At 36.8% G+C, this 27,456-nt stretch overlaps 2 protein-coding genes across 3 annotated transcripts; one reads left to right on the forward strand and one right to left on the reverse strand.

Annotated features, from left to right (window-relative positions):
• Nucleotides 1-21,038, forward strand: LOC127171809 (proto-oncogene DBL). Of its 2 annotated transcripts, none has more exons than XM_051120707.1 (27): nucleotides 1-395; nucleotides 1,300-1,419; nucleotides 2,174-2,290; nucleotides 2,590-2,739; nucleotides 2,814-2,938; nucleotides 3,199-3,313; nucleotides 5,118-5,237; nucleotides 5,389-5,580; nucleotides 5,667-5,858; nucleotides 8,392-8,563; nucleotides 8,639-8,727; nucleotides 8,820-8,905; nucleotides 9,079-9,145; nucleotides 9,478-9,593; nucleotides 9,666-9,735; nucleotides 12,511-12,603; nucleotides 12,783-12,875; nucleotides 12,971-13,096; nucleotides 13,537-13,758; nucleotides 14,102-14,194; nucleotides 15,047-15,125; nucleotides 16,402-16,453; nucleotides 17,336-17,532; nucleotides 17,763-17,869; nucleotides 17,994-18,106; nucleotides 19,727-19,841; nucleotides 20,036-21,038. In XM_051120707.1, exons 1-27 carry the CDS (start codon nucleotides 345-347, stop codon nucleotides 20,048-20,050), a joined length of 3,087 nt encoding a protein of 1,028 aa, XP_050976664.1. In that variant the 5' UTR covers nucleotides 1-344; the 3' UTR covers nucleotides 20,051-21,038. The 2 variants fall into 2 exon arrangements, with proteins under 2 accessions (XP_050976664.1, XP_050976665.1); XM_051120708.1 differs by having other exon boundaries at nucleotides 17,420-17,532.
• On the reverse strand, nucleotides 20,790-27,057 carry f9b (coagulation factor IXb). Its single transcript, XM_051120712.1, has 8 exons — nucleotides 26,860-27,057; nucleotides 26,246-26,415; nucleotides 26,138-26,162; nucleotides 25,850-25,963; nucleotides 24,962-25,096; nucleotides 24,095-24,417; nucleotides 23,776-23,899; nucleotides 20,790-22,498 (listed from the first exon to the last, which is right to left on the reverse strand). The coding sequence occupies exons 1-8, from the start codon at nucleotides 26,924-26,926 to the stop codon at nucleotides 21,909-21,911; spliced, it is 1,548 nt and encodes a 515-aa protein (XP_050976669.1). The 5' UTR covers nucleotides 26,927-27,057; the 3' UTR covers nucleotides 20,790-21,908.
• Between the last annotated feature and the right edge of the window lie 399 nt (nucleotides 27,058-27,456).

The raw sequence follows: 27,456 nt of genomic DNA on the forward strand, positions 1-27,456 counted from the left end.
TGCGTATCGACCTCTGTCCATGGTGCTGGATTTTATAATTCGTGTCTCACTACAGTGTAACGCTTGCGAAAAATTCCAATCAGGTCTGATTGGAGCAAATTACACAAAACTGTGGTTTCGTAGATACATTTTGTTCTGCGTAAGAGTGCCATGTATTATAGGTGTGACAGTAATGAGCAGATAAGTGCGGTCAAGGTGTCGTCGGCACTGCAGCATCCGCTCTGCGGCTGCTCGCTGCTGCTGCTGCTGCTGCTCACAGTCCCGCAGACAAAGTCATGGAGGGAGGGAAGTTGTGAGGCTAAGAAGTGGGTCTACATCCCCGCGAAACGGGCAAATTAGAAACAATGGCGGAGGCTAATCCACTCAGGGGACTGCCCCGGATCCAGAGGGCTGCGGTAAGATGGATTCTTCTCTATTTTGGACCGGGTTTATGCTGCAGAACTGACAAACGCTAATGCAGGGCGGCGGGTGGGAGTCTTGTTTGCTTTAGATTAATTAGAAACTATATACAAGACTATAAACGCGCGCGTTTGTAATATTAACTATTAGTTAGGACTGGGATAATTACTGCAGTGAGCAGTGGTGCGATTTACATTTGATTACAGGCATGTGCAATGATCGGTTTCAAACGCCTGACCGCTTGTAACTCCGTATATGAATTATGACGAACGCAATAATAACAGACTATCTACTTCTTTTGGCTGTGCATCTGTGTTTTTGTAATAGATATAACACATATGCCTCGTAAGCGTATATTTTGACCCCTGATGATGAAGTAAACTGTAGGACTAGACGATTGTCTCTAACGAGGTTTACTGATAATAATTCAGTCAAAAAGGTAGAAGACAGACAGCTTACACTGGCTTGTCAGCATTAGCAGTTAAACACAGTCAGCCTTGGATTTCCATAGACATCGATTGTCTTTAAGAGTCTGGAAAAAGTGCATAGTTGCCAGTTAGATTGAATTTCCTGCTTGAATCAGCAAGAAAGGTGTTACAAGAGGTCTTAGCTTCACATTTTAGTATTTTAAAGGCTAAAAACACATTTTAATTGTAATTCACGTTCTGTGCTTAATGCTTCATCTGTTTACTTAATTATAATTTAAATTTGTGCATTTATGGAAATAGGTGGGTGTCTGACCTAGATTTCTACATCTGTGAACACATTAGAAGTAGGAGGATGATACACAAGCAGCCACCCGGCTGCTTCTGATTACATTATTATAATCATCCTGAATTATGTGATTGGATATGAGTTGAATGTGTCCATATGTACTGAAACATCATATCTCATCTTCAGATGTCATTCCCTGGACATTTGCACTTAGTTCTAGTGCTGAGACCCAAAACCCACCTGCAGACCACTGGAACAGACCTCGGTTTCCGCTTTAGTCAGGACGACTTTGCGCTCAAGATGCCGGTAAGAGCTGACGAAATTCCTCTAAGGTGCAAAAACAATATGATATAGTCATTATATGCATATCTAATGTCTTGAGACTCATTGAGTCATTGATTTGAATACCTATAATAATGTGGGAGAACATTTGATATTTTAAATCTATTTCTTTTTGTCCTTATTTATTCATAACAAGGCCATTAAAAGAACAATTCACCCAAATATGAAAATATGCTGACAGTTAACTTACCTGAGGCTATCAGAGATGTTTTTACATTGGAAGATATTTAAAGAATTTTATCATTTTCATCACTTGCTCACCAATGGATCCTATGAAGTGAATGGGTGCCGTCAGAACGAGAGTCCAAATAGCTGATAAAAACATGAATGAAACAATGGATTTTACAAACATGTAGGCTTTCACTTCACAAGACATTAAGTGTTGGACTGGAGTTGTGTGAATGTCTTGTGGATTATTGTGATATCAGCTGTTTGAACTCATTCTGACGGCACCCATTCACTGCAATGCATCCATTGGTGAGCATGTAATGCTAAATTTCTCCAAATCTGTAATGAAGAACCAAACTTATCTATATCTAGTCTGGTCTGAGTGGGAGTAAATATTCAGCAAATTATTTTTTTTTTTGTGCACTATTCCTTTAAAAAGCAATTTTACTTTTGAAAGGTTAGCTTCTTAACTAATCGACTGTGGTTTAACTCAGCTTTCATTAAATACACCATGCTAAATTAATTCCCTGCTTCTTTTTACCTAATTCAGATGGTAATGCTGAGCTCCCTGACAGACCTGCTTCGCTTCATTGATGAAAACCAACTGAGCACTGAGTTTGGTGGTACGCTGGAGGAATGCCATAGTGACTGGATAGTTCTGCAAACAGTAAGCATTCTGTTGCGCACTGTAGCGGCACAATGATTTCATGCAGAGAAACAAGACATTTATGCCATTATATGCTTCACAAAATGAAATTAGATCACCAAATCGCATTGTATGCCTCACTATTTAATAAGATAAGAGAAACAAATCACGTACTAACGAATATCTGTTTACTGCCTATTTATTATTTGTGACTTGCAAATCTAAATTCATACAAATCTGATTTTAGATAAGAAAGCTTTGACCTACAACTGCAGTAAATGCTGAGTAATGCATATTTTTGTCTGTGCTGCCCCCTCCAGGCCATAGAGAGTTTTGCAGTGACAGTGAAAGAGATCGCTCAGTTGCTGCAGACATTTGGCACAGAGCTGTCTGAGATCGAGCTGCCTGATGAAGCCAGCGGCATTGAGTATCTGCTCAGAGCACATACTGAGAAATACAGGCAGATGAAGGTATGGGGATGATTCTGCAGTTGTGTATGTATTATACAGATAAACAGTGATATATGGTTTGAAAATGATTACAGGATGACATTAGGTCAGTTATGAGGGAAGGACGTCAGCTTCTCTCAAACCTTGAGGCCTCAAAAGCAGTGGAAGGTGCTGCAGCAGAAGACAGGGACATCAGTCAAGACAAAGAAAGAGTGCAGAGGTACGCAGGCTATTACTCACCAGCAGAGAAAGTTAATCATTGTCATCAGCTATTTCGGGCAGCTGAAAAAGGAGTATTTCTGTGATTTGGGGAATCAAAATCATTCTGTATTTATTGCCTTTTTATATTTTATCCTCCAGTATTGGATTGGTTGATGTTTATTTAATCTCCACTAGATCAGAATGCATCTTTCTTTGAAAATTTGTCAATCACAGATGGGGTCTGTAAGTGAAAAAAAGATGCCCATTTGTTTTTGTCAGGCTCGTGGCACAGTTACGGGACATGGAAATGGCTTTTGACGGCTTTTTTGAGAAGCACCACCTCAAGCTCCAACAATACCTTCAACTGCTCCAATACGAGATGAGCTTCCATGAGGTACGGACCAGAGTTGTAATGAACTAAAAATAGCAATTCTCCTTTAAAAACACTGCATTCCCAGCTTCTCAGATTAGTGATACAGTGCAACATTGCTGTTTTGAATGTCATTGTACTGCACATGCTACTTGCCTATTTTGCACAGTTTTGCTAATGTAAACACGCTCTCACCTCTCTCGATCTAAAGTCAGATTTGGGTCTTCGAAAAGTGTCCTCTATCATATGAAGGTTTGGAGAGCCATTTTAGGGATTCGCAGTTCGTCTTAAGTGGTCCACTTTATCATATGTATCATTGAAAATTTTGATTCGTTCTAGTGCATTTATTTACCCTAAATGGTTCATACTGTCATTTGTAACTGTCTGATGCATTCAACAGAATCAATTTGTCTTTCAACTGTCCTCATCTCTATCATATGTAGCATTGGACAGCGCAAGTCATTTTACGTAATCAATTCAACCTAAACGGTTCACTGTCCCGTATGTAGCATTGGGAAATCTGATCATTCTAGTGAATCGGTTTGTCTTAAACAATCCACTTTCTCATATGCAGCATTGGAAAGTCTGATTCATTCTAGAGCATCTGTTCATCCTAAGCAGTTCATACTCTCATGTGTAAATGTCTGATTTATTCAAGTTTATCTAATGGCCTTTCAAGGGTCCTTATGTCTGTCATATGTAGCACTGGGAAGCATGGGTCATTTTATTGAATCAGTTCGACGTAAACGGTTCACTTTCCCATATGCAGCTCTGGGAAATCCGATCATTCTAGTGAATCTATACATAACAAATGGTTCACTTTTGGAAAGTCTGATTCATTCTAGTTCATAGGTTCATCCTAAATGGTTTATACTCTCATGTGTCACCATCCGATTCATTCTAGTGCATCAGTTCGTCTTTCAAGGGTCCTCATTTCTGTCATTCGTAGCATTGGAAAGTGTGAGTCATTTTAATGAATCAATTCAACCTAAACAATTTACTCCCCATATCTGATCATTCTAGTGAATCGGTTTGTCTTAAACAGTCCACTTTCTCATATGCAGCATTGGAAAGTCTGATTCATTCTAGAGCATCGGTTCATCCTAAGCAGTTCATACTCTCATGTGTAAATGTCAGATTTATTCAAGTTTATCTAATCGCCTTTCAAGGGTCCTCATGTCTGTCATATGTAGCACTGGGAAGCATGAGTCATTTTATTGAATCAGTTCGACCTAAACGGTTCACTTTCCCATATGCAGCTCTGGGAAATCCGATCATTCTAGTGAATCTATTCATCACAAATGATTCACTTTTGGAAAGTCTGATTCATTCTAGTTCATAGGTTCATCCTAAATGGTTTATACTCTCATGTGTCACCATCCGATTCATTCTAGTGCATCAGTTCGTCTTTCAAGGGTCCTCATTTCTGTCACGCATAACATTGGAAAGCATGAGTCATTTTAATGAATCAATTCAACCTAAACAATTTACTGTCCCATATCCGATAATTCTAGTGAATCAGTTTGTCTTAAATGGTCCACTTTCTCATATGCAGCATTGGAAAGTGTAATTCATTTTAGTCCATCGGTTCAACCTAGACAGTTCATACTCTGATGTGTACCCGTCCAGTTTATTTAAGGGAATCAATTTGTCTTTCAAGGGTCCTTATCTCTGCTCTATGATTTAATGACTTCAATTCCTTGAATGCTCTACTCTAATTATACCAATGCCAGGTCTGCTACAATATTTTTTGTGAATGAATGTACTATAAAATATTTATCTTAAATGCATTAGTGAGCTTAATTATTTGGTTTTGGTCTGTACGTAGATGGAGGCCATTCTGGAAAAGCTCAGTGCGCAGGAGAAAGCAATTGCATCTGTCGGAACAACAGTGGCCCAGACAGAGCAGCTGCTCAAAGACCTTGAGATGCTGGAAACCACAGCAGAGGTTTAATATGTTAAACATTAAACTCTTTTGTTTTACTAGTAAACAAACCTTTTTGAGCACACTACAAATATTGATTGATATTGAAGTTGATGCCAATAAGGTGAAAGATCTTTGAACAGATGTGTTGGTTAAAACTCTGTTGTTCTTGCAGGACGAAATGGGCCGTGCTCAGATCATTATTTTGCATGGGCACCAGCTGGCAGCGAGTCATCACTACGCTCTTGCCCTAATAGTTCAGCGCTGCAATGAACTGAGGCATCACTCTGACACTCTCACCACAGCTCTGCGTGCCAAACGGGCGTCTCTCACGCGCATACGAGACCTGCTGTTGCGCTTGGAGGAGGTAATAACCATGCAAATGGAAGAAATATGTAATATATGCACTTTATGCAAAGCACATACAGACTCTGCATATCTGTGTATGGGCAGACTGTGCGTTGGTGTGATGAGGGGGCCTATCTGCTGGCAAACCAGCTGCTGGATAAGTTTCAGTCCAAAGAGGGGGCGCAGGCAGCCCTGCGGGACATTGAAAGACTGATGGAGACGGCACCCTCAGCGGTTCGGTCTAACCCGGACGTTCTCAGTCTGGAGTTTGAAGCAATACTCACTCCACAGTTGCAGGTGCGGTAAAGGAATAAGCTATAAAAATACCATTGAAGACCTCTACTTGACATTTTTCTAATTTAGTACATGTATCAGCATTACAATCAGAGAAAATTTAATTGAAAAATGTACATATATTTTAGAATTTCTTTCTAAAAATTAAAAAAAGAGAAAGAAACACATGTACGGTAAGATCAATTACATGCATGTAGAACATAGACAGGGTGAATTTCCATTTCATGCTCACTTTAATGACAACAAGCCAGTTTTTAATGTGGTCTCATAGTTTTTGACCAGAATTACAAAGCTTTAATGTGCTCATTCATCTTCATTTGTTTTAGAATTTAAACAATTTATATAATTTAAAAACATGCCAATGGAAAATCACTTTCCTTTTTTTTCTTCTGTGGAACATAAAAGAAAATATTTTGAGAAATGTTAATTTTTTTTGTCCATACAGTGGAAGTCAATGGTAACCGAACAGTTTGTTTATCAACATTTTTCAAAATATCTTCTCTTTTATAAAATAAAGAAAGTCATACAGGTTTGGAACAACATGAACAGAATTTGTATTTTTGCATGAATCATCCCTTTAATATCTAACAATATCTAATTTCTTTATCTTAGACAGCAAGCGGATTAAACAGAAAGCCAAAAACAACAACGAAAAAAACTAGACATTTCATTGTAAACATTTTTTTCCATTAATTAATTATCTAAGCTATGCTTTCCACATTAATTTTCTATCTTAATTGGTTAACAATTGCTTCATTTGTTTCTGTTTTTTTTACTTCTCCTAGTAGAAAAGTATGGCATTTTAGTTAAAACATTTTTTAAAATCTAAGATTATAAGATTAAAGTCGTAATATTTTGAGAATAAAGTTGAAATTACAAGAATAAAGTTGAAATATTACGAGAATAAAGCTGAAATGTTACAAGAATAAAGTCGAAATATTTCGAGAATAAAGACGAAATACTACGAGAATTAAGTTGAACATTATAAACGTTATTCTCGTAGTATTTCGACTTTATTCCCATCATTTCGAATTTATTCTCGAAATATTACGACTTTAATTTCGTAATCTTAGATTTTTTTAATTTTTTTTTTAACGTGCCACTGAAACGTTGTCCTAGAAAAGCTTAAGACAAAGTTCATACCTAAATCTAATAATTGATAATGTATGGAAGCCTGTTTTTGCCACTGAATAAAAAAAAATATAAAATGGTAATTGCAAATTTTTATCTCACATTTTTCAGCCAATTCCAAGTTTAGTTTGAATTTGGAGTTTTTATCTCTCAATTCTGACTTTTTTCTCTGAATTCCAAGTTTATGTTTCAAAATTTTTTTCTCTTAGAAGCACAACTAACACAATCGTTCATTTTAAGCATTAGTCGACTATTAGTCGCATGTTTATTAATAAAACATGTAATCATATTAATGAGTCTTTAATTGCACACGCAAACACACGCAATAAAAAAAAAAAAACGCTTGCCACATCATGTCGGCAGAAGTAATTATTATGAATGTGTCTGGAAAAAACAGCAAGGTGACTCCATTAACGTTTTAATAATTTTCGGAGATTAAGTCGGCGACACTGACTCGTCACCTCCGCAGTAGTGATGCGCCTGTACGCATGGTTCATACGGATGACATAATCTGAGAATATTTGTTTTGTTGCTTCATTTGAAAGTAGACATTTCACTCTATATAGATATATTTTTCATGTCTGTAACGTAAGTATATAAGAAGTTTCGTAAGGAGTTTCGAAGTTTTGTGCTCAAGTTCAAAGAGACCGAGATGTCAGAAAGCGCCTCCTGTTTGCTTTATTTATTTTACAAAAGTGCAACGTCTTGTTGTTATTGTAAGTGCATACAAATTAACATAGAGTCTTTACAGATTTGAACGATGTATTACTTTTATCTGTATGACCAAAAATGACGGAGTATTTTAAGGGCAAGTGACCGCACCGGTGCCTCCATCTGTCATGCAGAAAGCGCACTACTGTTCAGCTTCCACACTCCGCACAAACACTTAAATAACGCACATTTTTCTAGTTTAACATTAGACTGAGCAACCATGTAAAGCCACTACTACATAAATCTTTTTTAGATGAAAAGCCATATTTGAGGTTGATGAATGATAGGTGAGCGTTTGGATGTCTTGCCCGATGTACTAGATAGTCCTGTCGTTAATAATCTATCCATCACAAACTGCGTGACTTTGCCACTTCCTTTGAATTTTTTTCGGTGACTAAGCAACTAATAAAATTTTGGTTAATCAAGCCTCTTCTCATCGACTAATGGTTAGTCGACTATTAGGGGGCAGTCCTACAAATTTCAAATACTTTTCTTAGAATTATAAAAAAAGTAACTTTATTATCACTTAATTACCCTTTTTTATTTATTTTTATCCGTGGCAGGAACAAGCTTCCATAGAATATGAGCTTTGAAACGCAACAATGCCATGTCCCTCTGTTTCTACAGTATCTCCTTACTCATTCTCTATCGATCAGATGTCTATTTTAAGTTCAGCCCTTTCCTTTCTTGTTAGTCTCAGATAGAGGCTGTCACAGAGAAGCTATCAACAGTGCAGGGAATGATCCAGAGCAGACAGGCCTGTCTGAGGAAACTGGCTGATATTCAGGTCAGACCCATCCAGCTGGTCGCTCCAAGGCCTGAGAACTCGCCACGCTGCAAGTCCCCCGTATTCTCTCCTAAACACAGTATGTTTATCTATTTCAGTCGCATGGCAAACATACTGTCTCAATTCGCCTGATTGTTTCTTGTCTTTTTCAAAGGTTTTGACGTGAACTCCAGTTTAAGGTTTTCTTTTGATCTCGCTCTTCCTGGAAAAAGGGCCTCACGGAAAGGTCCCAGCACTAAAAAGGTTTGGCGTCCTTGTTCATCTCAAAATCATACAAAGTGCACTTCATCTACTCATTGCTGACAGCTTTAGGAACTTTTTTCCGGTTCTTGTAGATAGAGGTCATGCACGACTATGTGGAGAACCGCAGCTGTCTGTCATACAGTCCAGAGGGAGTTGAGAACCCCGACCAGCACAAACGGTGAGCATTTATGCAATATCTTGACCAAAAAAAAAAAGTACGCTCATGAATCATGAATTTCTTCTCAACCTCCTCTCTTTGTCTGTCTCTCACCAGTCTCTTTCCCATTGTGTCCTCATATCTTTCTCCCCCTTTCTCCTCTGTTATTGCCCATGCATCCCTCGATTCTGCAGCCATGTAATGAAGGAGCTGATTGAGACGGAGAGAATCTATGTGGACGAGCTGCTGTCTGTTTTGCTGGTAATGTCTTGACCGAACGACCTTAAAATAATTGGTCTGTGTTTTGTTTTCCCTCATCCCATTTGCCTCACAGCTGTAATATTGTAGATGACCTTTGGATGCACTCATTTTAAAATCACATCTATTCCTTATAGTTTATAGTGTCATGTTGAGTCATTTTTTCCTCTGTTAATGTGATGTTTTCTGTACAACTATTGGTGGAGACTGCCATATAAAAACAAAAACTGAGCGGGGTCTGATTTGGCACAATGATTAGGGACACAACATGAAAAGTGTACAATTAAAGCTAATGTAATAGTTCTAAAAATGACTGCTCTATGATGTTGTGACAGGGTTACAGGGCAGAGATGGATAACCCGTCTCTCTCTAATATACTGCCATCTGTACTGCGAAACAAGAAGGAAGAGCTGTTCGGAAATCTGCCTGAGATCTATAAATTCCACAGCAGGTGAGAAATATGCCCACACACATGGACACATGAGCACGCATTTATACTGATCCTTTCTTGATGGTTGTGCAGGATATTCCTGCAGGACCTCGAGAGCTGCTTAGAGGCCCCAGAGAGAGTGGGAGCACGCTTTCTGGAACGGGTGAGCCATTCTGTGTCATACATATACTGTATATGTAAAGAGATGTATTATGTTACAAAATATTTCTATTTCCAACAAAAATGCTGTTGTTTTGAACTTTCTGTTTATTAGAGGTCCACTGAAGTGCTTTAAAACATGCATGGTTTTTCTATGTATATGTCCATACATACTATGTATGGACATATCCAGCACCCCCAGACCCATTTTCATAGCTAATAGTGTTTTCGTTCACAGCTGAGCTGCGTAAAGCCACTTTTGACAGCATATATCTATATATAAAAATTGCATTATCTATATATAAAATAGTATTCTGTGTAGAATTCAAATGTGTCCGATACGTTTTGTGGTCTGCACCGATTCACACATATGATCTGTGCTATCGAGTCTCTGGACCGGAACAGGCTGTGGCGTTTTGTGTGACACAAGGCGAAACCAGACTTTATTTGCCCCAACTGAAAGCATAATTACACTGTCTGAATCGTTCCCTATCCCATATATAGTGCACTATGTGCCATTCACCATACAGAAAATACAAATTCTGTGAACAAATGAAAGATTTCAGCCACAGTTTCAGTGTCTATTTATAGTGTAGGGGGCAGGACGCTTTGGATTCTTGAGGGCATTTGATTGGACAGAAGGTTTGATGAAAAGCTGAAGTGATAACATCAAAACTGTTGCTCCATATTGGAGGATGTTAGAGACTGAAAGTTTGTTTCCACAAAAATATTATGCCGCATAAATTTTTTCAGCACTGATAAAAATAAGAAATGCTTTAGACTGTGAACTCACAATCACTCAAGCAAGTATGATTTATTCTGCAATGTCTGCATAGAAAAGTAATACAGGAAAGTACTGGGCAATATACCTTTTCTAACAGTAAACCGAATTAAAGGGGTCCTATTATGCTCTTTTACAAAGTCTTGATTTTGTTTTGGGGGTGTACAAGAATATGCTCTCATGCTTGGTGGTTCGAAAAACGCATTATTTTTCTCATAATTTCTATTATTACAACACCTTTCTCCCAGCCTGGCACAAATGGCTTGATTAGTTTCGGGTTTAATGCAGGCCCGCCTTCTGAAAAACTAAATGTGTTGTGATTGGTTAGCTGTCCCACTGCGTTGTGATTGGCGACCAGCTTATACTGTGTTTCAGTACTGCCTCGCCCCTTACCACAGTAGCAAGTTCCGTGTACAACTCTTAGCGCAAGCTAGATTAAACTGATACTTACGTTTTAAATATGTTTTTTTTTTTTTTTACAAAAATGCATCGATTCGCTACAAAGGCTTTATTAGCCCCCCCCCGGATCTGCCTGAGGCACTTTTTATTTTGGATGGATGCACTTTATTAGACTTGTTTTGAACTGATGAAGAGAAACATTCGTCTATGCCCTTCTAAAGCTTGGGAGTGCCAGGATTTTTAATATAATTCTGATTGCATTCGTCTGACAGAAGGAAGTCATATACACCTAGGATGCATGGAGGGTGAGTAACATAATACGGCTACAGTAGTGTTGGGTCCTATCGTCAGCCTGCCAGATTGCCGATACGTGATATTATCGTGCTCATTTATTTAATCATTTACATATTTAGTTTCCCGAAACCAGCTCCAGCGTAAAAGCAGCCTAACATTAACATTATCAAAGAACATCATCACTGATTAGCCTTGCTTAGTCTAGTGCAAGTTTATGCATTTTAAAAAACACTCACGTTATAAGTGAAGCTATCTACACTGTATGATGAATAAATCTCTAACCACACACTGCACACGTTTGCGGCGCGTTACAGCTCCAATGCGGCCACTCTAGTCAATGCTTGTCTTTATTCCCGCCGTGGAGCTTCTCTCCACGTTGCATTGCTAAAGTTAGGCTAATCCCCCACCTCGTCCCTACCCACCGAATTTCTGCAGAGGGGATTTATTTTAATGATATTCTAATGGCCCACGTTGTGACATCATAACATGCAGAAAACAAATGCTGTAGTCCAAAGAAGTCGTTCATTGTAGTTCTTGAAAAGGGATTTTTAAAAAACAAAATATCTCCCTTTGGAGTGGACTTTGAGACTTGTAACTTTGTAGATCTTTTTATGTCCAAATATACACACCACACACTGGCTAAAATTCAAAAAGTGAAAAGCATAATAGGACCCTTTTAAATTACTGGTACACACATGGTATGATTTTTCAAAAAAACTGGCATACCGGTACAATTGCATAAGCAACGTAGATTGACTGCGTCATGAATTGAGATGAGATCCCTGTTAACTGCACAATTCTGACTATTGGTTAGATTTTATATTGGGCAAATAAACCAACTGTAAACGACAGTAAACCGAAGCCTGAGACGCTGAAGACAAACGCAATGAGGAGAAAATACACTAGCAGGCAGAACAAGATGACTTGCTAATGATGCACAAAATGTTAAAAGAAAATTCAATATATGAATTGGGGGTGGTGGTTTATATGAATGTATCCCTGAGGGAACTTACTGTCTTCAGCAAAAGTTTAAATGGTATTTTATTTTTAACTTACCTCCATATAACGCACCTTTGTACGTTTACACCTGTAAGCAAGGAAACGCTGTATCACCATCTGCTGTCAGAGAGTGAATTTGCGTCTCATTTAGCCCGTCTACTGTTTTTAGTTCGTGCTGATACATTTTGTCGCATAATTTCACAAAGCTAAAGTCAGACCATTCAGATTTACCTTTAAGTTTAAGTATCCACTTATCTAGATACTTAATGCCATTTAAAAGTTCTCTTATATTGAATGTTTTTTCAGAAAGAAAATTTTCAGGTCTACGAGCGCTACTGCCAGAACAAACCTCGCTCAGATGCCCTCTGGAGGCAGTGTTCAGATTCAGCTTTTATCCAGGTATTGTTGTGAAATATTTCTTTTTTTTTTTACACATAACCACCATACATCAGCAACTGATAAACATGGTTACAGTAAACAACACTAGCAGATATTTATAGGGATAGTGACTAGTATAATATTTTATATTTATTTAGATGAGTTTTAGATTTATTTTGCTAATCTTATTTCCTATGTAGGAGTGCAAAAAGAAGCTGGATCACAAACTAGGTCTGGACTCATATTTGCTGAAACCTGTTCAACGCTTAACCAAGTACCAGCTTCTTCTGAAGGTGCTTAAACATAACAAATTAAATCCATGCTTGTTTTAGACTTTTTCCTCCCACAGATGTCTATTACACTAAATGCTGTCTGTCTCTCTGATTAGGAACTACTAAAACACAGCTCAAACTCACAGTATGCATCTGAGCTGCAGGGGGCGCTAAATGCTATGCTGGACCTTCTCAAGTCTGTCAATGACTCCATGCATCAAATTGCCATCACTGGTTATGAGGTGCGGCCAAGAAAGGAGGAATATTAAAGGAATAGCTCAATCAAAAATAGCAATTGGATAAAAAAAATGTACTCACCATCAGGCGATCTGAGATGTTGATGAGGTTGTTTCTTCGTCAGAACAGATTTGGAGAAATTAAGCATTAGAGATTGCTAACCAGTGGATCCAATGGAGTGAATAGGTGCCGTGAGTCTAAAGAGCTGATAAAAACATCACAACAATCCACAGCACAGTCCATAAATTATTGTCTTGCTCTGTTCTGATGAAGAAAAAACGCATCTACATTTTGGGTGGCCTGAGGGTGAGTACATTTTCAGTAAATGTTCAATTTTGGGTGAACTTTTCCTTTAATCGTTTTGTGTTTATTGTGACTGACAGTTGATAAATGTGTTGCTACTTACACCCCCACATTCGCTTTTTTCTGTGTCCTCTGTATCTAGGGCGAATTGAGTGACTTGGGCCGCGTCCTTATGCAGGGGTCTTTCAACGTCTGGATCAACCATAGGAAAGGGCCAACGCGCATGAAAGACATGGCTCGCTTTAAACCAATGCAAAGGCATCTGTTCCTTCACGAAAGAGCTCTGCTTTTCTGCAAGAAGAGAGAGGAGAATGGAGAGGCACGTGATCGCACAGCCTCTTACAGCTTCAAACACTGCCTGATGGTGAGAGAGAGTGAGAGATAGCACTTTTGAATGACTGTCAAAACAGAAGGATGCTTTTTGCAGCCAGATTTTACAATTACAACATCCACCATGAAGCTAACCTGCCAACTTTGACCTGTTTTATACACGTAAGCCATTTTTAAGCATGTTGTGATGCACAGATGCTGAAGTTAAGCACCTATTTATTTATTCCAGCTCTATTTTAAGAGGTGGATGGTTTTATGAAAGGCGTTTTAGGCTTAACTCAAATTCCACTGGTTGTTAAAAAACCCACAGGGTTTATTAAAATACTGCATTATTGAATTTCCAAGTGAGATCTTTGACCCCTCTGTTTCATTTGCAGATGAGTGCTGTTGGTATCACAGAAAACGTCAAAGGAGATGTAAAGAAGTTTGAAATTTGGTATAACGGAAAAGAGGAGGTGTATGTTGTTCAGGTGAGTCATTTTATCAAGGTTAAAACTCCACAGAATAAAAAGTTACAAGTGCCTCTGTCATCACTTAATAACGCCTCCTCAATACCTCCTCGTTGATAGGGATATATCAAAAACTGCTTGTTCACAGTGAACGTTAATGTCAAGTCCTGAACGTAAAATGGCAGTTTGTTTGCAGAACTAAAAACATGTTGTTTTTGGTGTTGTTAATTAGATTAATCACGATTAATCAGATCTAAAATAAACATTAGTTTTTACATAATATATAAATATACACACATGTATATGCTTAAGAAATATACACACACACACACATAATATGCGATTAATCGTGATTAATCGATTCGACAGTACTATTTTTTTCCCAGAATTTCAATGTGGTCTTTCAACTTCTGGACCCCTTTGTAAATGAAATATGTCTTAAAAATGGCTAATTAGTTCCTTTGAAGTAATTTATATAAAAATCGATTAATCGATAAATTGCATCCAAAATAAAAGTTTGTGTTTACATAATGTGTGTACTATGTAAATCTAGGATTTTCAATGAAAAATGGGAAAATTGAAACCAAAAAACTGTGTATGTATGATGGGTTCAGTTTACCTTTCTTACTAAAATTGGTATGATGATAATATAAATTTTTAATTGAATATATATATATATATATATATATAAAATATTGAAAACACATTATTTAAACTACATTATATACCTATATATTTTACGTACAAAGATATGAGTTATATGAGTTATGATGTATATAAGAAAATAGAATATTAAACAAAAAAATTATGGTGACCTCTGAGTTTTTGTGTGTAAAAATTTGATTTGTATTTTGTAATGGTTTCATTTTACAGGCTTCAACTGTAGATGTGAAGATTGCATGGCTCACTGAGATTAGAAAAATCCTCAACAATCAGCAAAAGATTGACAAAGGTTCCTACACTGCATTTCCATTTCTGTTAAAGGGGTCCTATTATGCTCTTTTACAAAGTCTTGATTTTGTTTTGGAGGTGTACTAGAACATGCTCTCATGCTTGGTGGTTCAAAAATGCATTATTTTTCACATAATTTACATTATTACAGTACCTTTCTCTCCAGCCTGGCACAAATGGCTTGATTAGTTCTGGATTTGATGAGGGCCCGCCTTCTGAAAAACAAAATGTGCTGTGAAACAGCTTAGATGGTGTTTCAGTACTGCCACACCCCTTGCCAAAGCAGCAAGTTCCATCTGCTCCGGTATAGTTAAGGATATATTAAGGTATAATCGACGCTACAGTAGTGTTGGGTCCTGTCGTCAGCCTGCAAGGTTGCTGATACATGATATTATCGTGCTCATTTATTTATTTACATACTTAGTTTCATTGCCTAAAACCAGCTCCAGCATAAGGCTAAAAGCAGCCTAATGTTTTTAATATGACTCAATTTGTATTTCACATGACAATAATTGAATAAAAACATTGTAAGTTACTAATTATAATGCTTACATTTCCTTAGTTATTCAAAAAGCAGCTACAGAAAATGAGCAAAGAACATTACAATTATCAAAGAACATCATCATTGATTAGCCTAGCCTATTCTAGTGCAAGTTTATGCATTTTAAAAAACACTATGATGAATAAATCTCTTACCACACATTGCACACGTCTGCAGTGCATTACAGCTCTGACACAGCCACTGGAGCTGATCAGTGCCACTCTAGTCAATGCTTGTGTTCACACTAGCCGCTGTTTCGACCCCCCTGCACACGTCTCCGGTGCGTTACGGCTTTGACGCAGGCCCTCTACTCAATGCTTGTGTTTATACCAGCCACACCACAGCTCGTTGAGGCATCCCAGAAGCGGCTCTCCGTGCTGCATCGCTAAAGTTAGGTTAATCCCCCACCTCGTCCCTACCCACTTATTTCAATGATATTTTAATGGGCTACCTGGAAAACAAACGCTGTACTCCAAAGGAGCCATTTGCTGTAGTTCTTCAAAAGAGATATTTTAAAAACTAAATATCTCCCTTGGGAGTGGATTTTGAGATTTGTAACTTTGTAGATCTTTTTTATGCACAAACATACACACCACACACTGACTAAGATTCATAAAATGAAAAAGCATAATAGCACCCCTTTAATATCAGTGTTGAATGTTTTAAAATGTGGAATATGTGTGTCTCAGTTAAATCTGTCATGTTTAGTGGATCAAACTCTGTTTCACTTTCTCAGGTGATGCTCACCCAGATGGTGAGCAGCCATTATCTCCACCCTTGGCTGACAGGTGATCCTCACTGAATCCCCGTAACCCCTCACAATATTTAATCAACCTCTATAGTATCGATGTTAAATGTATAAATCAACATTATTATTTGCATATGAAAGGATGTAAACAAAAATCAACAGAATTTGTTGATCAGTGTTGCCTTATATAATCACATTCATAAAGACTGTATGCCTTGAGCCCATCTGCATGACGGATATACTAATTGGTACCATTCTGGCATGAAAAACATTCTTGAAGCACACATTCTTGACATTTCTGAAAACTACTTAATAAAAACATTTGAACTTTGGAGAATCAAACATAAAATGCTATATGCAGTAAATGACGTAAAAAATGTTATGAACTATTTCCAACCATCATGGTTTTTAGGTTGTTGTCTAAGCAGCATGTTGTCCTAATTGTACATTTACATTTATTTTAAACGTAATTCAAGTCATGGGATAATTAATTGGCTAATATGCAAATCTGTGATTATTTTGATGCAACATTATTTATGATGTGAAAATGTGTAAACATTATATACTTCAACCTCAAATTTTATTAAAAATAATAATTCAATGAGAAGTCATTTGCAGCACATTGTACTTTATATTTGTTTTTTCAAACAACTTCTTTAAATGTTGTTGTTCAGTGGAACAGGATTGGGGTCAATGTCATGTCAACTCCCACTAATAATGTTTTTTACTTCCTAAAAAATGACTCTCATATAGTTAATATTAAGGTTATTTGCCATTTTACTGTATTGACCGCAGTCCGGTTTCAGAATATCCTGTTTGTGATGACGTTTGATGGTTGTTGTTGTTGTGTTTTTGCCCTGTGTTCCTTTGATGGCCTTGTTTCCATTCGCCGGTTCCTCGGTTCATCGGTCGGTTGGGTCAGTGTGAGGCATATGTCCGTATGCATGCCCTGGACGTCCACACAGATCACTGGCTGCTCAGGTTGTTTTGATGTCATTCCTCACAGCAAGCTCCAGGGGGCGTCCATCAGCTCGGAGGAGGCCGATTCAGGCCGCGTGAGTCCGGTTTTGACAGACCCAGTCATCGTTTCTCCGCGTCCTCGCCACCACAATCGCCGCAGTGAGTCACAGGCCGTTCAAAGGCCATTTTCATTTGTCTAGTTGATAGGAGCAAGAAAATGCTATGCTATTGAACATAATGGGTTTCTGAAATGGGATTTTTAATATGTAATATGTAAATTGTGGCACATTTATTTGCCTGAAATTGAATCACCAAATAGCAATGCATGAAAAATTTACAACCTATTTGGGGGAGAACACCATTATGGTTCGGCTGGTTGTGGGTTGCAGGCTGGCCAGGGACGTCTCACTCTGTGGACATCTGTGAGGGTCTGGAAGACTGGACCACTGACCTTTCAAACATCTCAGACTCTGATGAAGAAGACGACGTGCTGTTGGTAAGCTTGGACTTTTTGCTCTAGTTATTTGGGGGAAACTTCATCAACAAAAGGATTTTGGTTGTATATAGTGTATATGATTGTTTTGACCTTCTATTAAGCTGGTTTGTTTGCTGTCTTTTAGGTTCCTGGAAGGTATAGAGCAATGCTGGACCACTTAAAATGTGGCAAGGATGATGTCATCATCAAATGTGGCGATGTCATTCACGTGCTGCAGGAGAGTGCCATGGGGCTTTGGTGAGTCTTCATTTTTAATTAATGCTCAAGTGGAACACAAAATATAAAACATGCTCTGATGTTAAAGTTCTGGCTGATATTGATAAGCTGCTTGATAACTATTACTAGTCTAACCAATATTAAAATGCAATAAATTAAACAAATTAAAAATAAAACACTAAACTAAAATCAGTAGTTTTCAATGCAAAAGACTACATTCAAGTATAAATAAATTGTTAGTGTATATAAAGTGAGCAAAAATATTAAGGAGTTAAATATGTTTTCAACCTTGATAATAAGAACAGTTATTAATAATTGGGCACTAATACTAATTTATAATAAGTGAGCAAATCAGCATATTTGATTTCTGAAGGATCCTGAGACTACAGAAATTATGGCTCCTGAAAATTTAGCTTTGCCATCACAAATAATTACATTTAATAAATTAAATAAAGAAATATATTAAAATAAAAAGCAATTATTTTATATTAAAACGATGATATTAGCATTAGCATGGAAGCCTATTTCTGCCACTGAATAAAAAATAAAATAAGGGTTTTTTTTTTAAATTAAGACTTTTTTTCTCACTATTCAAGTTTACATCTGGCGCCCCTGACTTTTTTCTCATAATTGAGAGATATAAACTCACAAATTTAAATTATAAAGTCAGAATTGCGAGATATAAGCTTGCAATTGCGAGAAATAATGTCAGAATTTTACTTTGTTTTTTGATGTTTCTTGCAAATGTGAGTTTGTATTTCACAATTCTGACTTTTTTTTAACAGAATTGCATAATACAAACTCGTATTTCTGACTTTTTCCTCAGAATTGTGAGATAAAAACACGTAATTCTGACTTTGTTTCTTGCAAATGCAAGCTTTTATGTCACAATTCTGATTTTTTTGCAATTGCAAATTTACATCTCATAATTCTGACTTTTTTCTCAGAATTGCGTAATTCAAACTTGCGACTTTGACTTTTTTCTCAGAATTGTGAGATATTAACTCGCTATTTAGAGTTATAAAGTCAGAATAGTGGAATATAAACTCCCAATTGTGAGAAATGAAGTCAGAATTATGAGATAAGAACTTGTAATTCTGACTTTTTTCCTGCAAATGCAAATGTGCATCTTGCAATTGGGACTGTTTTCTCGCAATTCTGAGTTTATATCTTGCAATTCTGACTTTTTTTCTCTGAACTGTGAGATATAAACTCACAACTGACTATGTTCTCAGAATTGTGAGTGTATATCTCGCAATTCTGAGAAAAAAAGTCACAATTGCGAGATAACCTTGCAATTCTGAGAAGAAAAGCCACAATTATGAGTTTATATTGCAATTCTGACTTTATTTCTCAGATTTGCAACTTTTTTAAATCTCGGAATTCTGAGTTTTCTTGCAATTGCAAGTTTTTAATCACACAAAACAGACTTTATAACTGAGTTTATATCACACAATTCTGGAAAAAAAGGTCAGAACTGTGAAGTCTGTATCATGCAATTATTAGAAAAAAGTCAGAATTTTAAGACAAAAATTCGCAATTACCTTTTTTCGTTTTTTTATTAAGTGGTGGAAACATGCTTCCATAAGAATCACTCTAATTTACAATTTAATGATCAACGTCACACTATAATACCCACAGGCATGTTAAGAATTTGACTCGTGGAGGAGAAGGAAAACTTCCTGTTGATACACTGCTGAGAATGCTGGGAGATGCAGGCAGAAGTCCCTCCATTAGGTCGGGAGGGGGGCTTATGGTGAGTGAGCTCTACAGGTCTAATGATTTGATCCTGAGTACTACATTCTAGAATGCAGCTTACATAAACATGTTGACTATTTCATTTTGGAAAGAGAAAAACTGATTGTGTTTATTTAACCAGATATGAGCAAACAGTACTGTACTGCAGTAGAAGCTTTTCTTTCTCTAAAGCACTCCGATGTTGTCTCACAGGTACGGGAAATATAAACAGCAGGAAGCCCAGCGACACCTAAGTACATAAACCACATGTACACAAAGCTCACACCATGTGACAACCCTAAAGGCCATTACTGTCATTCAGGACTGAGCTCAGTCACGCCAACCTGAAGCACACAAACAAACACCAAGTCAGGAAAACAGAGCTGCCTAGTCAAGAGAAAGTTTCCATCTGCCATCAGTGGGGATTTTGGATTATGCTGGATTTAAAGACAAAAAGAGATTCCTCCCTCTCTTCGAACAAGCCCATGACACCACCTACAACAATACAGTCTGGAAATAAAAGGAGCTTTGCAAAGCACTTTACACTGATCCACTTCATCCCTGGAAAGTACCATCACCATGCTGTGCCATAACATGATATAAAACATGTATTTGTGTAGTTAGCACAGTATTTAACTGTATATTAAAAACAGAAGGGTTTATGGCATGAGGTGTGACCTGGTTTGAGAGAAAAGCAAACAATTTTTTTCTCTCCTCGGATGGGTTCAGTGACTGGACACTTGTTTTTAAAAGCCATTTTAGTGCTGAAATGGATACCAGCGCTACAAAGAATGAAAGATAAACTAAATATTAGTATCTAGTTTATGTGCCAAAACCAACATTCCAACATTCCATTTCCAAACTTACCAGGTTGACACTAACTCACCTGTTTTATTACTCTGACTTTACTTTGGCATCAGTATTTCAGTACGTGAGGTGAAACATTTACAGATCACTTACAAATCACTAGTCAGCAATGTGATTGCTTTATTGCTTCAGGTATGCTTAAAAACAAACTGCTCACTTTCAGATGATCTATGTTTATATTCATATTCACTTTAAGTCAGATCAATATGGCTGTTTTGCACTACTTAGCAAATTTTATTACTTATCAAAGTGTTTTATATGGGTTTATTTATTTGTTAATATTTGGTTTTAAAAATCATTTTTAACACATCCACCATATTTAGGTCAGTTTTTGTCATTGAAATAAAACGTGGTGGTATACATAATTATAATGTCCACTGTAAACTTCTCCAAACTTCCTCCATTATTTTTTAATTAACCTTTTCTGTGTCAAACTTCCTGCAGTCACAATGTGCATTTAACTTTGTTAACCACTTAGAAACCATAGAGGTGAATTTGCATTAGCTAATTAAAAACTGCAAAGAACAAACGCTACCGTTTAAAAGTTCGGGGTCAGTAAGATTTTACTAAGATTTTTCCCTGAAAAGAAATGACTTGATCTAGAAAGGATGCATTAAATTGATCAAAAATGACAATAAAGAAACTGATAAGTATTTATATTTCAAATAAATGCTGTTCTTGAAATGTTTCTTAAGACCAAATCATCATATTAGCATGATTTCTGACGGATCATGTGACACTGAAAACTGGAGTAATGACTCCTAAAAATTCAGCTTTGCCTGAACAAATGACATTGTAAAAAAATTCTGTATTTTTATCACGTATAAGGTTGAGTGAGCACAAAACCGACCCCAAACTTTTGAACAGTAGGGTACATTTGCATGTCATTAAAAAGAGGGCTTGACAAGAGAGAAGAAAAGTGGATGCGGTCTGAAAGGGTTTCATGTGTACTTCAGTCGAAGTACACTTCTTAAAGCCATACACTTCTAGTGTATAATATGTACAGAGTTACTAAGATGAAAGTGACCTCATACAGATTTGTGGTATATCATGTATGAAAATAATTTCACTAGATGTACAAGCACAAAGTGTAAGATGGAAAACTATATTTTTTCTTGATTGTTACAGTATGTTGAATGATGACTAGTAAATATCATCTGTACAAAAATGTCTGTGAGCTCTAATTCATTCCAGCATGTATTTTTATGATACTTTTAATCTAATTCCAACTCTGTTGATCATTATTGGACATATGTCCTATTCTGATGCCAGTAATGTTACTTATCCAGTACGTATATCTGGAGACACGGGTGTAGATGCCATACTTTCCCTCCTTGGCGCACTCCTCCCCCCAGCTGACGATGCCCGTGAGGAACCACGTGTTCTGATAGCGGGTGGCATGGGGTCCTCCACTGTCCCCTTGACAGGAATCCTTGCGTTCCATACTGTAACCGGCACAGAACATGAAGCGGGAGATGGTGTCGGTGCTGCTGCCTTTGCACTCAATCCGGTCCACAAAGGGGACTTCTACTTTCTGAAGTGTTTTAGATTCCATGCCCCCAAACCGTAGCCTGCCCCAGCCGCTTACCAGGGAGTTTTCTGCATTCTGGAGCAGGTTCTCTGTGAAGTCTTTAGAGCCCAGGCAGATGGGTAAGGCGTAGTCAGAAAATTTAATGGGTCCCTTGAGCTTTAACAGGGCGATGTCATGTTTGTAAAGACTCCGTTGAGAGTTGTAACGTGGGTGGATATGGTACTCCGCTATGCCGTGGTCACTCTCTCTTCCCTCATTCTTTGATACATCATGTTCCCCTATAGAAATATAGCATCAGAAATATAGCAACTCATTGACAATATGTGTGATATATCACATCACATGTGCCCTGGAATACATAATTGTACATTTTTAATAGACTATATGGGCCATTCTACAGAATTTGTTTAAAGTCAAGTCTTTTTGTGTCTTTTTCCACAAATTTTGTATTTATGCAAATTGTATAATATCCAAGGAACTCATTTCTAGTAATTGTGCAGTTTATTCTCATATTGTATTTTCAGAAAGTTTTGAAATATTTGTCCTCTTCCCAAATTTGTCACTACCGAAACACAGTGATATATAATTTAATAAGAAGGGTTATTTTGACATTTTGCATCTTCCTTGTAAATGTATTGTTTTCTATTTTATGAAAAAGTTTTCAGAGGTAAATCAATAATAAGTACAATTTTAACAATATTTCAAGTGTGATTTATGAGATTTGTTGTTTTTTGAATCCATTTTTCTTTGTGAAAGGCAAAAAGGTGATTATACTGATTTTAAGCATAAGAATTCATTAGTTTGAATATACGTTGAACCAAACACTATCATAAACTCTCAAAATTTATTTTTGACAAAACATCCCATGTTTCGGTAGTGACTGCACCACATTACAGAATTTTAACCCACATACTAAAACAGTATTAAAACATCCTAAAATACAAAGAATCTGTATAACTGTACTAAAATTTCAGTTTCCCTTAAATAAAGGATTATGTGTTTCCTTTTGTCTGTATTGAAACAATGATGACATGTTTAGGTCGTGAATGTTACGGTAGTGACAAATTTATGGAATGACACCAAAAAAGACAAATATGTCACTCCGACAATTTTAGATACTTTTGAACCTAGCTCAAAAGATACTAATCAGCAAAATACCTTTTTTTAAAAACTACACTTCAAAAAAAAAAAAAAAAAAAAACAAAAAAAAAAAAAAAAATGATAAAAAAATTATTTTAATATCATTTTCATAAGTTGAAGTTAGGGGTCAGGGTTCAGCACAGCCAACTCACAATATCAAGTACCCACTAAATTATGATTTTATATATATTAAGCTTACTGATATTTTAAATAGTATTGTGGGTTTTAATAGATAAGAGAAGGATCTTAGTAAACATCTAAGATTTGGATACTTAAATGCTTTTCAAATGTGGTTTTTGGTTGTGGGACAGCAGTTTGCACCAATTTTTTAGAATTGCCCATATATACTATTCACAACTGCATTTTTTTTACTAACAGCAGTAAGAATCATGTGAGAGTGCTGTTGGTTTCTCACCTACTCTAACGAAGAAAAATCCCATTTTTCCTTCAACACAGTGGGCAGCTGTAATGACCCATTCTTCACTGAGGAGAGAGCCACCACAAAATGGATTCTTACTCACATTTTCCATAAAAACCACCTGCCAACATGATAAAGAAAAACAAAGTAAATTTCCCTCAAGAATTCTGATATTACAGTTTTTATTGTACAGTCCTCTCTATAAGATTCTGTGGATTTTTCAACACAAACTAGAGAAGATTATACCAGCCTTGCTTCATAACGCGAGGAGAAATCTTAATGAATGTTTTATATGGACACACAATTCATCACCTACCTGCCAGGGAATCTCCCCTGGTATTGCCTCGCTTCCTCCTACAATACGATGGTCAGTGTTTGTTGCATTTTTGATAGTGGGCCGAGTGGGAAAGGAGGAGGTGATGTTTTGCGGTGTTGGCTGAGGTGTGCTAGTCCCGTTCACATCAGGGGAATCTGTAGGACTGGACTCTGTTGTAGGACTGGACTCTATTGTATTTTGTTCTGTTGTATTGATGTGATTGACAGAGTGACTTTGATTTTCATTCTCATCACTGGTAGAGAGAGATCTTGAGCTAAAAGTTCCAATAATAGTCGCTCCAAGACGTCCACATGGGTATTGCCCTATAGAGACGTAAGTGGATGAATTAAAAGCAGAATTTAATCAACAAAATAAAGCAAGCATCTGCTAAAACATGAATGAAATTCCTTGAATGAAAAAGGTATTCAAAATATGCTACTGCATAGGATGTAATGTTTCTTCAATGCGGAAATAAGCTGTGAGACTTTCAATTCATTAGCCGCTATAGAGAAACAACAAGAAGAATAACAACGTGCATTAAACTGTAAAACCGTTTGCACTACAAACCAGTGTGTTCATAATTAAGAAAATACATTAAAATAATATGGTAAGACACACCAGTTTGCAATATCAAGCAGCAAAACAAGCTGTTTTGTACAGCTAAAAACAGCTGGACGTGGACGAGACTGGAAGCTGGACCTATAAAATTTACAAATAGCCCTGTATGCACTTATGGGAAAAATAAGGTGGATAAGAAAAGCTTTGAGCTATGAGATTGCAATATAATGTACGTCCTGGTAACAATACTGGCAAAGTGGCTTAAGGCAAATAAATGTCATGTAATAAGTAGGAATGGGATTGTAATACCTGTAGGTTCACAACTCTTGCCGTCCAGAGCCAGTCTGTAACCCTCGGCACAGTCACACACTGCTCCATAAATTTTATCCACAGTGCAGAAGTGCATGCAACCTCCATTATTTACATTACACTGTTTTGCCATTTCTGCACCAGAACAACGAATGAAAGATGAAATAAGGTTTTAGCAGAGGAAGACTGACAGCACACAAGGTTATGAATTTCTTTTTGTCAAAGAGATAATGCAGAGATATTTGCACACAAAAAAACCCCCCAATCATTTCAAAGATTTGTATATTTATTTAATATAAAATAATGATATTTATATTCATTTCATGATTGTTTTTTATGATGTGTCTAAATACACTACCAGTCAAAAGTTTTTGAACAGCAAGATTTTTAATGTTTTTTTAAAGAATTCTCTTCTGCTGACCAAGCCTGCATATATTTGATCCAAAATACAGCAAAAACAGTAAAATTGTAAAATATTTTTACTATTTAAAATAACTGTGATTAAAGCTAAATTTTCATCATCATTACTCCAGGCTTCAATGTCACATGATCCTTAAGAAATCATTCTATGATGCTAAGAGTTCAGCTTCAAAATCACAGGAATAAATTACATTTTAAAACATTTTCAGTTAGAAAACAGTTATTTTAAATAGTGCAAATATTTAAAAATTTTACTGTTTTTGCTGTACGTTGGATCAAATAAAGCAGTCTTGGTGAGCAGAAGAGACTTCTTAAAAAAAATGTTAAAAATCTTTAAAAACTTTTGACTGGTCATGTATATACATATTTGAATTAGATGATATGTCAAATATGAAAATATTTTATGTCATATATTCTTTATAAAACATATTCAAACGTCCCAGATAATGTGAGCATAACGGATCTTACCCAACTCACAGTTCTTCCCACTAAAGCGGGCTAGACACCAGCAGGTGTATGTATTCATACCATCCTCACATTTTCCGCCATTCTGACACGGAGATGACTGACATTGGTCTCCATCTGAAAAGAAGAAGAGGCCATTATCATGATATTATGAATAAATCCTGTAATGTTAATGTAAGGTAAAATTAACAGACACTTCACAAATGAGAAAGCACAGAAAGCTACAAACAGATACAAAAAGATTTATCATCAGTGTTCATGACACATGTATCAGCAAGAATACATGCTTACCCAAATAACTGGTCCAGAATTTCATCTGAAACAGAGTTTGGAAAATTTTAAACTCACAAATATAGTCCTAAAACATTTCTGAGATAAACACATGCTTATGCAACTCACGGTTTGTTCATGGTCTTCAAAAAACTCTCTGGCCTCTTCTAGATTGCAGCGTTCTTCATAACACTCCCTCTCTAAATTATCCTTCATCATCTCCTCAAATCGACCTGTGTTGAAGCGTTTCTGTCGCTTCAGAAGAGACCCCGCCAGATCCCTCGGCAGAAACACTGAAGCTACATCCACAAAAGAGACATACTCAAAAATCACAAAAGCCAAGGTCTGTGTGTAGGACACAGATAAAGTGTTTTACAAGCATTTGAAAAGGCAATACTGTTTTACTTTGAAAGGCTTTTGTGTTGATTTTGAACAGCTATTGAAAGTCAGAGGCAAAGACTGTGATAAGAACAATATCATGAGTGATTTTTAGTTTCCTTTATGTTTTCTCACAACACAAAACATGAAGTCTTCTTGTGTTAACCAGTTTCTCTCTGTACTAACTGTAAATGGTCTAAGGTTTTCACATTTCAGAAGACAAACAAATGCTCAGCGTTTGATCATTATAACAGATTCTGCATTGACCAGCTCAAACTGTGAATTTCATTCTAAAAAAGTAAGTTAAAAACAATCATTTCCATGAACATGCATAAACTACACAGATTAAGACAGATGAATATTACCTCCAGAAGAAATCCAGGTTTCAAGCAGCAAACTGCACATCAAAATAACAGGATAAATCTTCACCATTTTCTCTTTGATTATTTCCCTTCAGGCAGAAATCTTTCCCAACAGTCTAAATAGCTTCTTGTTCTGCTCCAAAGTTCAGGACATACGTGTTTGCACTTCATGCAAACAGATATCTCATCTGGTGGGTGTTTTTCCCCCCCCAGTCTGCACCTGCAGCGTTTGTGGGTCTTTCCCCTGCATTTTTATTGCATTTTTTTTATAGCTGATGTAATTGAAATAGTTTTATATGATGCAATGTGTAGTTTCATGTGAAAACATCCTGATGTTTGAATAATGCATTTTGTTCCAGACTTCATAACACAGCAGTACAAATATATATGTGGATTATACAATTCTTCTGAATGATTATACGTGCACGGATGCCCATACACATGTCTGAGTCATTTCTGTTGAGTCAGAGAACTCAGTTTAGACTTGGGACCCTGCAAATATTGACAAGACTTGGCTGACTAATACTGCCCTCATAACAGACAAGAGTGGCTGCTAAACAAGTTAATGCTTTTAAAATTAATGTTCAGAAACAACAAATG

Source organism: Labeo rohita, chromosome 10 (genome assembly GCF_022985175.1).
Source record: "Labeo rohita strain BAU-BD-2019 chromosome 10, IGBB_LRoh.1.0, whole genome shotgun sequence".
NCBI lineage: Eukaryota > Metazoa > Chordata > Actinopteri > Cypriniformes > Cyprinidae > Labeo > Labeo rohita.